Genomic DNA, 14,028 nt, shown 5'->3' on the forward strand with positions numbered 1-14,028 from the left:
TCACTCCCTCCCTGCCCCACCCGATACATGAAGGCACGGCACACGTGCTGTGCGCGCTCATTAGGTCCTGGAAGGGAAAGAAAGGGGCAAAGCCGGGGAACAAGGCCGATGTTTTTGCAAGGGATTGCATGCCATTGATCCCCTGTTTAGAAATAGACCCTAACTGACATATACCACATGGTCAGAAAAGTGCACCAATCGTAAGCATACAGCCTAGTGAAGTACACAAACGGAGCATCCTGTGTAAGTAGCCCACAGATTAAGAAACAGGAGGGCCGGCCCCATGGCTTAGCGGTTGGGTAAGCGCGCTCCGCTGCTGGCAGCCCGGGTTCGGATCCGGGGCGCGCACCGACGCACCGCTTCTCTGGCCATGCTGAGGCCGCGTCCCATGTACAGCAACTAGAAGTATGTGCATCTAGGAAATACAACTATCTACTGGGGCTCTGGGGGGGAAAAATAAATAAATAAAATCTTTAAAAAAAAAAGAAAGAAAAGAAACAGGACATCATCAGCCCCAGAAGTTCCTCTCATGCCCCCTTCCTAACATCTAACACCATAGACCCGTTTTGCCTGACATTGAACTTTATACAAATGGAACATTATACAAACGGAATCATACAGTGTGTGTTTTTGTGTCTGGCTTCTCCAGCTCAGCATTACCTCTGTGAGAGTCACTCTGTTGTTGTGTATAGTTGTGGTCCTTTCATTCCTGTTGCCCCATGATGTCTGCTGTATAAATAAACCGTATTTTTAAAAAATCCGTTGTACTTTTGATAGACATTTGCGTCGTTTCCAGTTTTTGGCTATTTGAACAGTGCTGCTGTGAATATTCTTGGACATGTCTTTTGGTGAATATATGCAGACATTTCTGATACAGGCATGATTACCTTTAGCTTTAGTGGATACTACCAAACAGTTACAGTTAAACAAATTTTATAGCCCCACCATTCTCAAAAGAGAATGGACCCAGTTGCTCCATACCATCAGTCTCATTCAGAATTGAAGGGTATATCTTTCAAATGAATACCAGCATCTTTTAAATTCAGCTCCAATACTAAACAACCATGAAAATGCATCATCTACAGAAATGTCTGTGATATATCATTAAGTGACATAAGCAGGTTGCAAGCCAATATGTATATCATGACTCCATTCATGAAAATTGTGTCTGTGCACACATGGAGGCAGAGGCCAAGTTCAGAAAGGGGATGTATCAAAGCATCCTTTGATAGTGGTCACCTCTGGGGACTGGCGTTGGAAGGCAGAATTTTAAATGACGAGATTGAGGATATTTTTACTTTTGATTTTGTGTTTTTCAGTAGTTTTAAAATTTGGAAAAAAAAAAAACCCATATAAATAAAATAAAATTCTCCATCCCCCACGCCTCATTACAACACACCATTCCGTTACCTAAGGCTGGTAGCCTCACCCTGTCTTTCTTGTTATTCCCAGCATTCTCTCCTGCTCTGGAATTACCCTGGGCAGGGCCTCTGGGACAGGTCTCCTGGGCACTGTAATTTCCCTGGCTGCAGCGCGTCATTAGAAGATCTGATGCTGGGCTGGCCCTGTGGCTTAGCGGTTAAGTGCATGCGCTCCGATGCAGGCGGCCCGGGTTCGGATCCCGGGCGCACACAGACGCACTGCTTCTCCAGCCATGCTGAGGCCGCGTCCCACATGCAGCAACTAGAAGAATGTGCAACTATGACATACAACTATCTCCTGGGGCTTTGGGGGAAAAATAAATAAATAAAATTAAAAAAAAAAAAAAAAAAAGAAGATCCGATGCTGATGACATCGGGCTCAGATGCAGCAAAGATTCCAGACCCTGGTGGGACAGGACAGCCTGGCCACAGAGCAAGCCTCCTGGCAGAGATATCCCTAGAGTTTTGAGCTGCCTCGGTGGGACCTGGGCCTGAGGATGTATCTTAACCTTGAGGAAAGAAACCAGGAAAACAGCTCTTTCGAAGCTGCAGCCTCCCAAGGGGCTCAGGGCTCAGAGCAAGGGCTGTGGAGTGAGGCAGACCTGGCTCCTGGTCTACTACTCTCTGGCTGGGAGACCCTCCCTGGGCCTCCACTTCCTCACCTGTAATGTGAGATAATGACAACCCTACCTTAGAGACAACACCAAGTGCCTTGCAGAGAGTGCCTGGCACATACTCAGCCTTCAGTAAACGCAGGCTGCTGTTATTATTATGATTGTGGTGGCGGCTGTTGCTATCCCCATCACCCCAAGAGGCAGAGTTTTGCATTCACCTTTTGGGGGAAAAAAGAATGCACTCTTTCTTTTCATAAATATCATAAAGCAAATACAAACCCACTTTTCTTGGGGAAAACTGAATTCACCTGGAACTTGAATGCATATATTTCAGTTGGAAAGTTAAGTAGTCATTCAACACCGATTCATCCAAGGAATATTTGTCAAGTGCCTACTATGTGCTGGGCACTGTTCTAGATACTGAGGATTTGGCAGAAGACAGAGCCAAGTCTCCGCTGTCACAGAGCCCACCCTCTGCTGGCGAGTCAGACAAGAGCAAACCAACCGACAGATACAGAGTAAACTGTTAAACATGTATATAATACCTATACTGTTAAACGGTGCCGTGAAGAAAATACAGCGGGATAAGAGGAGTGATGTACTGGGAATGCAATCTGATGATTCCCATCAACGTGTTCAGTTGAGCCTGAGCTCTGCCCTGGAACTTTCTCTCTCTTCAACTGAGTGAGGAAGCCCGGGAGGGCACTGGTCTTGGCTGGGTCTAAGCTGTCACCGGCCTGGGCTAGAACTGTAGCTTGCTCCCTCAGAGATGGGTGGTTTGAGGAGGCGGGTGGAGAGATGATGCAATTGGCCTGTAGGAGGTGAGGACTGGGCAAGGGGGCATTTTCATAAGAGAGTGGGGAGACTGTCCCCTTGGAGGGCACCCCAGCAGTCCCTCAAGGGACACCAGTGGAGGGAGCACTTCAGTTCAAGTCAATTACAGCAGGCATTTACTAAGCACCTTCTAGGACACCAGAGCTGGGCTTTCTGCTATGAAAGATTCGAGTAAGTATGAGAGCTGGTGCCTGACTTCAAAAAACACCAGTTATGCTGGAGACACAAGACCAATATCCTTAAAAAGAAGAAAGCAAGGGGCCGGCCCGGTGGTGTAGTGGTTAAGTGCGTGCGCTCCACCGTGGCAGCCTGGGGTTTGGATCCTGGGCGCGCACTGACGTACCGCTTGTCAAGCCATGCTGTGGCGGCGTCCCATATAAAAAAGTGGAGGAAGTTGGGCACAGATGTTAGCTTAGGGCCAGTCTTTCTTAGCAAAAAGAGGAGGAATGGTGACAGATGTTAGCTCAGGGCTGATCTTCCTCACAAAAAAAAGAAGAAGAAGAAGAAAGCAAGACAGATGGGGTCAGGCACTTGAGTGTGTGGGACAGGCCACGGATTCATTTGGATGGGCAAACCACCAAATCTCAGTCGGGTCGCACATAAAAGTTGGACATTCACACAAAGTCTGCTGTGGGTCGGGTGGTTTTCCAGGGCAGTGATTCAGGGATCCAGGCAGTTTTCATCTTGTGACTCCATCATCTCAAAACATATCTTCCAGTGCCTGTGGCAGAGGGAGAGAGAGAGCTGGATCAGGCTCACCAGTTCTTCAGTGCTTTAGCCCAGAAGGGGCACATGGCATATCTCCTCACAGCCCATTGGCCAGAACTAGTCACATGGCCCCAAACAAACTGCAAGGGAGGCTGGGAAATTTGAGGAGCACATGGCTACTCCCTGAGGAGGCCATTCATTACTGCCAGGATCTGGGCAGGCTGAGCGGAGGAAGAGGAATTTGAAAGGGGCATGGGACAGAGCAGATGAATGCCATGCTTAGAGAAAAGAGCCCAGGGGTAGACTTAAGGAGAACTGCCTGGCATGGCTTTGCCACCTCTTGGCTGGGTGACTTGAGTAAGTCATTGATCTCCTGCAACCTCAGTTTATTCTAAAATGGGGATAATCAGAGCTCCCATCCAGAATCATTAGGAGAATGTGTGTGAAAAGATTCTCTGCATTGTTGAGAACTGATGTAATATTGTTATCTACGAATTAGCTATATTTTCTTTCAGGTTCAAGGCAGCCCTAAGAGACACATTCTATTTCTACCTCCAGGGCCTCGATGTCCTGCCTGTAAAGCCGAGGCGTAGATTCCATCTCACACTTTTCCACCAAAGTGCCCACAGCGCCTGGGACCACGCTGAAAGCAAGACCGGGAGCAAGGACACATCCTTCAAGTGTCTTGTTTTTCTCGAAGATTCATTCAAGTTTGCATTCTACTGCATAATATACATGGGATTGTCTTACGATAAAACGATCATATCCTTTCTCCCACGAAGCTCCTGCTGAAATGGCAGCTCCAGAAAGATGCCCCAGGTTTATTTGTCAGCCTTGCCTGGCCCGGGGCATGCATGTCCATGGGACGACCTTAGAGATGGGGTCTGAGATCCCAAGCCTCTCAAATCAGGAGGAAGCCTAATCATACAGTCTCTCTAGAAAGACGCTCCTAGTTCTCCTTGTCTCTGTGGCTCCGATGGGCACCAAACAGGCCCCACAGTGAGCCCGGCCCCCCGCCCCGGTACCCCCCAGCCAGTAAATCATCCCTGAATTAATCAAAGCACGTGCACTGGTCCGAACTCACCAGGGTCCTCCTCCAGCGGTCACTCTGGGTTCTGTAGATTAATTGCAGCTGGGGGAGGGGAGGGAATCCATTTTTAGAAAATCATTACTTTCAGAAAGAGAGGGGGGCCTTCTGGTTGGGAAAACTGCTGAGCTGGCAGCTCGGGCCTGCTGCTCGAGCCGCCAGGAAACCCGGGACTGTGCAAGCTGCTCCCAGCTCAGTGTGCGCCACCCGGGGCTCCATACCCCCTCTTCCTGAGGCCAGGACACCCAGCCCTCCTGCCCTGGGTCTTGCTGGCCTTTGCTTCCTGCTCTGGCCTGGGCTCGGCAGTTTGCTGGCATTCTGAGCAGCATGGGGTCACCCCCATATAGACCACCCCCATTGCCAATTGGCTTAGTTGCCTGTCTTCTCTCAGCCCACTTGCTGCACAACACACGGAGGGCACCGCCAGCCCCTGCCTGCAGCTGCAGGGGAAAAAGAAGGTTGGGGACCCCTAATCGCCACTGCCTTGAATTGAGCATCTAGATTAAATGATAAGAAATTGCCATTTTTGTAGGTCAAAATGGTCAGACATTAGCAATCCCACGTGGTTCAACCTAATTATCATATGGCCAGCTCTTCAGATGTATTTTCCCACTAATCCCAGTCTTGGCCCCACGAGACAGGTATAATGCCCATTTTATGTTTCAGAAATTGAGGTTCAGAGAGGTTAAGTGACTTGCCCAAGTGAGTACTCAAGCCCTGGTCTATCTGACTCCAAGACCTGGGACCCTGAGTCACATCCTATTTCATGTCAGACCTCCTCCCCCACCTGCCCCCACATTCATGCAGTCACAGTCGAGAGCTGTGCTTCTAGCACTGTTGCATTGCCAACACACAGACTGACAAAAACCTCCTCTGCAGGCTGAGTGCAGGGGCTCACATGATCCGTCTGGAAGTCTGTGTTTGCTGTGGGCTTGGGTGCAATTCCAGCCTCCCCCACAGGCTGTGTGTGGATGTCCTGGGCAAATTACGCACCTGTTGGAGGGTTGGCTCTTCCTGAGTCAGCTAAGGCCTGCCTGCCTCATGCTGCGGTGTGGGGCCACGGGTGGCATAACCCTGGGAAGACCCTTGGTGCATACAAACGTAGGGTGTTGTTTCTATTGTGTGGCAATCAGATCAGCTTGGTCCTTTCAAACCAGAACTTATTTTAGAAATGACATATGCCCAACAGAATCACCCCTGGACCCAGGTCTGCCCATAGAGATGAGATAGGACAGAGATGATGAAATCTGATGCTACTACTCACCAGCTGGGAGACCTAGGGCAACTCTTTGAACCTCAGTTTCTTCATCTGTAGAATGGGGCTGATGATAATGGTATCTACTTTTAGGGTGGTTGTAAGGATTATATGGCAAAATCTCAATGCAAAGGGCTTGGAACACTACCTAGCACATAGTCAGAACACAATCAGTGCTGGCTGTTATTATTATTATTGTTATTCCCAGCCCAAGCTAAGCCCACAATCCTGACTCTCCTTCCCTCATTCATGGGACAAGCCCTGTCTGAGCACCCTGCCAGGAATTGTTAGGGCAGTGGATCCTAACTGGGGCCCCAACTGAGACCCCGGAGCGCCAAGAACTTACTGTTCGGTAGAGGAGACAGAATCCTACACTACCGACGTCTCTTTAGGGCAGAGGCTTCCTGGAGGAGGTGTGGCCTGAGTTGCATCTGAAGCATAAGGAGACAGCCAATTGAAGAAGGAGCTGGAAAGCAGTTGGTTGGAAGCGCATAAGCAAGGGGTGTTTGAGGAGCTGCAAGTGGCCCTGCCTTCCCAGGACCAAGGGTCTGTGTAAGGGGGTGGGATGGGGGGGGCGGTGGGATAAAGGGTGAGGTTGGCAGAGGCGGATGCTGAAAGGCCACTTGGAGTAGAGGAAGGAAAGCCGAGGAGACTCTAGAAGATCCTGAACTAAATCGTGCTAGTGGACATAGAGAAAGGGAACATACGTGAGAGACGTTTGCATTTCATAATTATGGGTTGAATGAGGCAGGGCAGACAGGATCTGGTTTTTTATTTCATGATGAGGGGCAGGGGCGAGGGAGATGGGAGAGTCCAGGTTTCTGGTTGGGGCAGCTGAGGCATCCACGGGCGAGGGGAGAGGAAGCCACCAGAGTGATGTTGCTGCCTGGGGAGAGAGTGTGGCCTGAGCAGAGAGCTCAAGGCAGAACCCTGTGAGACACCCCAAAATTTGAGGGGTGAGCTGAGAGGAGGAGGACTAGGCAGCAGGAAAACCTCCCTCCAGTGGGGCACCTTCTCCACCCCTCCACAAATCCAGACTCCAGCTGGGCTGGAACCCGCCTCCTCCGAGTCCCAGGTGGTCCCGGGTACTCGCCACACTTCACCTGTGCTGCTGGTGACCATCTTGGATGTGGGTGTCTTGTCCTCCAGCATCCCCGAGGGCAGGGTGCCCCACACAGCAGTCCTGGCACACGGAGGTGCTCAGCGGATGCCCGTGGGTGACGGCCGCTCTGGCCAGATGACAAAATTGCGGCTACCACAAACACAGGCTTCCCCTACGTATCCGTCTTCCCTAACCCCCAGTCAGCCACCCCACCAGGATCCACATGCCCTCACCCCAGTTCCAACCTCCTGACGCTGAAAGTCAAGTCCAGATAACAGAGGGGGGCATGGAGGTGCCGCTGCCACAGTTCCTGCCCCCTGAATCCAGAGGTCCTGCCCAAGCAGCAGGGCCAGCCGGCAGCATGGTAGCCCACCTTCCCTCGATTTTGAGAAGTTGGGACCGATGCCACACCGGATTCTGTCAAATAGCATCTCTCCAGGGCATGGACCAAGGAGTAAGATCAGAGTCAGACCCTGATCTCCCTAAGCACTTCCTCGCCGAGTGACCTAGGGCAAGTCTTTTAACCTCCCAAAGCCTCCATTTTTGCAGAGGGTCCTAGTGAAGATTAAATAATCCCCTTAAACGCTTAGCATTGTGCCTGACACCTAGTTAAGCATTCAATAAATGGCAGCTATTATTATTATTAAAGAGCTTCCCGGCATGCTGATGCAAGTTAGAGCAAACTAAAATGACTTTGACAGCTCCCTAATGCAACACCTTCCACCCTGGAGTTAATTAGAACCTTCCTTGGGTGTTTTCCAGAGACGGGACTTTTACACTTATTCTGGGTTGCAGAACTAGAATAAATGGAGGCAGGTTTCGGTTCACCTGCTAAAAAGCGAAAAGCTTCAAGAGGTGATGAGTTCCCCATCACCTCATATGAACAAGCTGACCCAGATGACCATTTGGCACTAATGTTTCTGGACAATAAATCAACAGGTATTAATATTTCTCGCTATGCAACTGTATTATAATTCCCTCGAATAAAATGATGGTGCCAGTAGGCTGTAGTGCTTTGTGTCATTATCTGGCAAAATAAAAAATTGGCAATCCTAACTTGCCCTCCAAAAAGTTTTGAAATTGTACCAGTTTGTGATATCCAAAACCTTAACCCTTGCTTCACAGACTTCCTTCCTGGGTCTAAGGTTCAAGACCCCCCCCCGACCCCGACATAGACACCTACACAGCCCTCTGTTTGATGTCCAATTTGGACCCATCTCTTATGCAAGAGGCCTTGAGTCTAAAACGTGGCTCAGATCAAGCTGTGGAAATCCCTGGGCAGTACTGAAGAGCCACTTTCCCAGCAAGTGCCATCGGGGCTGGGCTGGGCCAGGGAATAGAGATTGTGGCTTAAGAGTTCAAGTGGATGCTCGAGTAGGACCTGGACTTGGTGACCTCTCGGATCTGCTCCACCTGCCAGAGTGCCCGGTACAGAACTTGAGAGGGACCCAGGAGGTAGCCTGATCCCTCCACCCACCAACACTCAACCCCGGACTCATCTCTCCTCCACGGCTTCAGCCCTCAGGGAACCTCTCCTGGAATCCAGCATGGCAGCGACCTTCCTCTGGGAAAGGTGCAGCAGGCTCAGGATGAGTGAGGAGTCAGCCAGCAGGAACTGGATGGACCCAAGTTCTTGGGACTATACCTCCCCATCTTGTGTCCCAACGCAATCTCGCACCCAATCACCCCAAATGAAACTCCATTTTCTCAACTCTTCAAGCTTTGAAAAATCACCTGCCTTTGTAACCCAGGGCTCCCTGAGGTTGACCCCACTGCAAATTCAGCTACACCCTAGGGTTACTGCCTAACAAGAAAGCAGGTGTCTGTGCAGCGACGGGTCTTTCTAGCATACAGGGAAGATCAGACCGTTCTGGATGTCTCCCTTTTGTGACAGGCCTTCCCCCTCCTCCCCAATCAAGCACCGGGCTGGGGAGACCCCAACTGTCCTGGATTGTGATGGACCGCCCCCCACACCCCTCCTGCCAGAAGAAAAAGGAGCTGTAGGACAACATGGAATCAAGTATACATTTTAAAAATTGTTTAATGGAACATAAACTCCTTTAGAAAAACATTCAGCCAGGTGATAACACCCATAGAAAAAAACACCAATCTCGTGTTTATCTTTTTTAATTTGGCATTTGTTATTTGCATTTATATTAAAGCAAAGTGCATCTTTTCTTTATTTTTCTTGTTTATACACATTGCACAATACATAAATAATGATGCTTATAAAACGTCTTTATATTTACAAGTAATAATATATTTATATATAACATAAAATACATTTTTTCTTTAATAAATCTCGTTTTTTCAGGAGTCCTTTCTCTCTCAAAAGCACTACAATGCTAAATTTCCAATGAGAATGCTTCTCTTGTTCATTTAAACCTTTGTAGTTAGAAAAATAGCTTATGTTAAAGTCTAAACATGCTCATTGAGCTAAGAGCAGTGTCAACGTATCATACGAGTGTATGAGTTATAGAAGAAATGAAAAAAGAGTCAGGGTCAGCCCAGGATGGTACCTTGGGTGATGATGGACCGAATCCTTCTTCGTGGGAAGGGGGGCTGCTGAGAAGTCTCCCTCCCAGGGCTGCTCCCCTCGCTGGTCTAACAGCAGAGCTCAACACACAGGCTGCGCAGGGGAGGAAAGTGCTGAGCTGGTTTTCTGAGTCCGGGAAAAACCTGATGTAACCAGGGCAGGGGAGAGGCTGAGGGGCCTGAGAGGGCACTGGCTGAGCAATACTGTGACGGGGCTGCCCCGGCAGCCCTTGGGAAGCCCATCTCAGAGATTTCCAGGAGCAGATGGCCAAAAAAGAAAGACACGACAATGGCAACGGGGTGGCTGGAGGAGAGTAAGACAAGCATGGAGGCAGTGGGTTCTGGTTCAGCCTCTGACAGGGCTGCTTCTAAGAAGCCTGCAGACAGGCCCATGTCCTAGAAGGTGAGGAGGGGCGGGGACTTCCCCAGGCTGGGGGCAGAGCCTTGCTGCTGGCAGCTGCTGGGACACTCATGCGGCTTGCCCAGGTACTGCCTCTGCCCGCTGAGCATGTCCAAAAGGGCAAGAGAGACAGCTTGGCAGCGCAAACCTCTCAGCCGGAGACATCCATAAGAAACACACAGAGCATGCCACTTCCCCATCTGCCGTTCACGGGCACACACTCATAGACACATACACACTGGCTCACACATAACCATGACAAGGGAAATGCCCCCAAGTTAGGGCCTGCTCCCCACGCATACACTGTGTTTGGTGGGACTTTGATTTCTGCTTCCCCTCTTCATATTGGGGTGTTCTGCCTACCATACCACCCCGCAAAGGACCCAACAATTCTTTTCATAAGCTATTTCTCAAAGAACAAAACAAAACAGAACATAAACAAGAACGACGAGAAGGAAAAAAAAAACAAGGACCAAAGAGTTTGCATGAAAAGCAAGCACTCAGGAGGAAAACATTAGCAGCAAAGTAGTTTGGACTGGGCCCGCTCGGCTCACGCTCTGTCCTCTCCCCACGTGGCTACCGGCTGTTGAAGATGACCTCCAGCCAGCACGGGCAGCTGCTGATGAACTGGCGGGTATAGCACTGGCCCCAGCCCTTCACGAAACTGATCTGCACAGTGAAGCCAGTCCACGGCTGCTGCATGAACTCGTGGTCGTTGGGCCGCTGCAGGCTGTACGCTTTCTCATAGTCAAAAGCCTTGATGGAGAAACCGGGGAACACCTTGTGTACCAACAGCGTCCTGGAGTCCGGGTTGTCCAGTGTGGCTGACTTGATGAAGATGGGGTAACTGCTGCGGTTGTACACCCACACGCCATCCACTTCCCGCGTTAGCTGGATGCCACAGCCGATCTTGCTCCGCACTTTCTGCACCAGCTGACTCTTGTTGTCCGAATTGAGCTGTCCGAGGCAAAAGCCATTCCCCTGAGGTAGATCATAGAAGATGTCCAGGGAGGGCTCCTGGACACAGTAGAGCCTCCCTACTCTCGTCTTCTCCTCCCAGTATGCCACCACGCACCAGTGTGACCGATCCCCAGGCTCCAGAAGAAGTTGGGAATCTGTAAAACAAAATGGTGGACATGGTTGGTGGTGATGGGAATGGTATTTTCCTCTTCCTCCTGGAATCAAGACACACATACACACACGTACCCCCATAACCAGCTCATCTCTCAGAACAAGACAGAAGGAGGAGGTGATGGTGCTGGGTTTGCTGCAGGCTCTAATCCTCCTACGGGGGCCTGGAAATCTGACCCACTGACAGAAGAGCCCTGCCTTTAAGCACGGGGTTGGGGTGCTTGTTCCCTCCACTCCCCCCCATCCTGTCAGGGACCCAGGACACCAACATGTGTGCCCACCTGGCCAAAGGAAGCCCCATCCCTGCAATGCTCAGGAGCCAGGGGACACTTAGTAACTTGGTTGGTCCTGGCTTTAGGGCTAGAAAAGGCCTTACAGACAGAGTCTAGAATTACAGCCTTTAAACTGAAGGGAACGTTGAAGGCCAGCTGCTCCAGACCCTTGTCATCCTCATGAGAAAACCAGGACCCAGAAAGCTTGTCGCACAGCCAGACCTAGAATCAGGTCTCCAGACTCCACGACCGCCTGCTATACAGTCTCTGTGCTTGTCACCCAGTTCTCAGATTGGTGCCTTAGTCATAAGGGAGGGCTATCTGGTAAAAACTAAAATGGAGGTGGTTTGGGGCAAAAACATCTATCTTCCTAATAGAAAAATCACCCTCAGTGTGTCTGCCAGTGGCAGCTTTGTACACAAAGAGCGAGTTCATGTCAAAATGCCAAATGACAACATGCAGAGTGGTGTTAACCCAGACTACCTTCACGAAGCTTCCTCTCGCCCAGACAGAAGATTATGTGTCTAAAATGGGTGCAGCCATGCTTGAAGCGCCCTTCTCTGCCTGCACCCCTCTTTCCCCTCCCTCTCCAGAAGCATCTAGACTCAGTGCCCTGCCCCCTCCTTCCTCCCTCCCCTGGAGGCCCCACCTCAGCTTTCCCAGACGTGGTTCTTCCAAAGGCAGCCAGGGAGACTGGGGTGACTCTGTTAAGGTGATTTTCCTACACAGACGCTCAGAGGTCTTTAAAGGGAGGATCATATGGAAGGAAAGGGAGCCCCAGTGCCTGGCATTCCGACTCCTCCTTAAGCTGGAGCCAGCAGGGCAGGCCTCAGACTGGGAACCATAAATCTCCCCGGCTCGGTCGGGCTGCAGGAACGCCGTGGTTTGTGGTGGCAGGGCGGAGACCGGAAGTCTTGTATTTGTTAACAAAAATGGGGAAAAGCCAGGCGGCAGAGGCCTCCTCCTGCCCTGTCTGCAGCCCTTGCTCCTCACTCTCTCGGGGGGGGGGGGGGGGGGGGGGGGGCGGGTGGGGCATGAAGGTGGGGGTTGGCTGTGAACTGTTTTTTGGTTTCTCTGGCCTTCCTGATTTTGGAACAACTGAGGGTCGACGACAGTGGGCTGGGGGTGGAGGAGGGCTTGGGCCCCGTGTCCTGCTGCCCCGGCAGGCTGGGTAACCCAGTGCAGCTCAGCACACCAACTCCTTCCAACATCTCCAGGCATGTTAGGACCTGGGAACGAGTCAGCTCCATTAATTTTTTCTTTTTCCAAACAGCAGCCAGTCTTTCATGGAGGTGCCCCGTGAATAAGTCTGTGCAAATGTGCGTTGTGACCCACTGAGGCAGCCGCACACACACACACACCCTGAGCAGCCGTCTCCTACAGACACCCCACCTAGCCTTCTCAAATGTCTATCCAGACAGCTACACAAAATGGGGAAGCTGAGGGCTCCTTCCTCTCCCCTCAATCCCCGCCCCACTGAAAACCAACCCTAGAAAACTGGCCTGTCACCCCCAATACATACAGCTATACAGTACAAGTGTGAGAGAGACTGTGTGTGTCCATGAGTGTGAGCACACGTACGAGTGTGTTATGTGAGCGTGTGTTTGCGTGCGCACACACTGGAACATATGGAAAAACAAGAGAGGGACAAGGGGTGCGAGCAGAAGGTGACTCATCGGGCATTAACTTGTTTCTGCAGAGTATCCATCAACGGCTAATAAACTCGTGAGTGCTGGCAATCTTTGAACCTTCTTGCTGAGGGAGTTCAGCTCTGAAGGCTACGCTAAAGACCCACAACATCCATGGAAATAAGACGACTCTGGCACGCAAGTTTGCTGGGAAGGAGAAAGCCCTCTTCTGGAAGGCACAGGGCATCCGCCTGCCCGTTTTGGGGAGGAGGGTGTTTTGAAATGTAAGAAGCTCTTGCTTATGATCCCAACTCAGGCCAACAAACCTGGCCTGGAGAGGAAGACTCGAGGAGTCGCCGGGAGGGAGGGTCAGGAGACCCTCGGCGGAGCCTCACAATACTCTGTTTCATGGAGTCCAGCCCCCCTGAAACCTGGCACCCGCTAGCAGGGGGGGAGGAGGAGGAGCGGGGTGGGGGAGGAGATGGAGGGGGGGGAGGAGGAGGTTGGAGGTGGGGTGGGGTGGGGGCCTGGGATCGAGTTGCCCAGGCCAGGCCCACTGGCAAGGGGTGGGGACCTTGTTTGCCCAGTGGGCCTCGGTGGGCAGAGGAAGCTGGGCGGGGGCTGGGGCCTGAGGTCCACTAGACCAAGCCCAGCGCCGTGGGGGGAGAAGGGGGAGCATTCTGGAGGGTTTCTCTTTCATCTGTGCAGCCCTCCAGTCCACCCAGCAATTTGCTGCCAGACATCCCCTGGAAAAAGCTTTTCTGCTGAGGTTAATGGCCCGGCCCAGATAAACGGCAGCGTGGGGGTGTCCCCGTGTGTGAACAAGGCCCCTGAAAGCCCACTCGGTGCCCTAATCTGGTACAGCAGGACCCCTGCCTACTCCTCCCTTCCACTGGCCCTCCAAGCCGCCCCCATGTCACCCCGCGGCCTCCCAGCACCCTGATACCCACCTTCTCCCTGTTCCTGGACTATCTCTGAGCACAAAAACACACTCTCCAGCAAAACCATTGCAACGGCAAAGGCCCCTTTAACGCATCACAC

General features: G+C 51.4%; 1 protein-coding gene across 2 annotated transcripts in view; it reads right to left on the reverse strand.

Annotated features, from left to right (window-relative positions):
* Positions 1-9,044: 9,044 nt before the first annotated feature.
* The window catches only part of SMAD7 (SMAD family member 7), a 31,732-nt gene continuing 26,748 nt past the window's right edge, over positions 9,045-14,028 (reverse strand). For both annotated transcript variants that reach the window (XM_087439190.1, XM_004422519.3), the window contains exon 4: positions 9,045-11,071. In XM_087439190.1, the coding sequence (XP_087295316.1) occupies positions 10,533-11,071 (539 nt within the window). In that variant the 3' untranslated portion in view covers positions 9,045-10,532. The remainder of the gene's footprint in view (positions 11,072-14,028) is intronic.

Source organism: Ceratotherium simum, chromosome 14, assembly GCF_057802395.1.
Source record: "Ceratotherium simum simum isolate JZ-2026a chromosome 14, ASM5780239v1, whole genome shotgun sequence".
In the NCBI taxonomy this organism is placed as follows: Eukaryota; Metazoa; Chordata; class Mammalia; order Perissodactyla; family Rhinocerotidae; genus Ceratotherium; species Ceratotherium simum.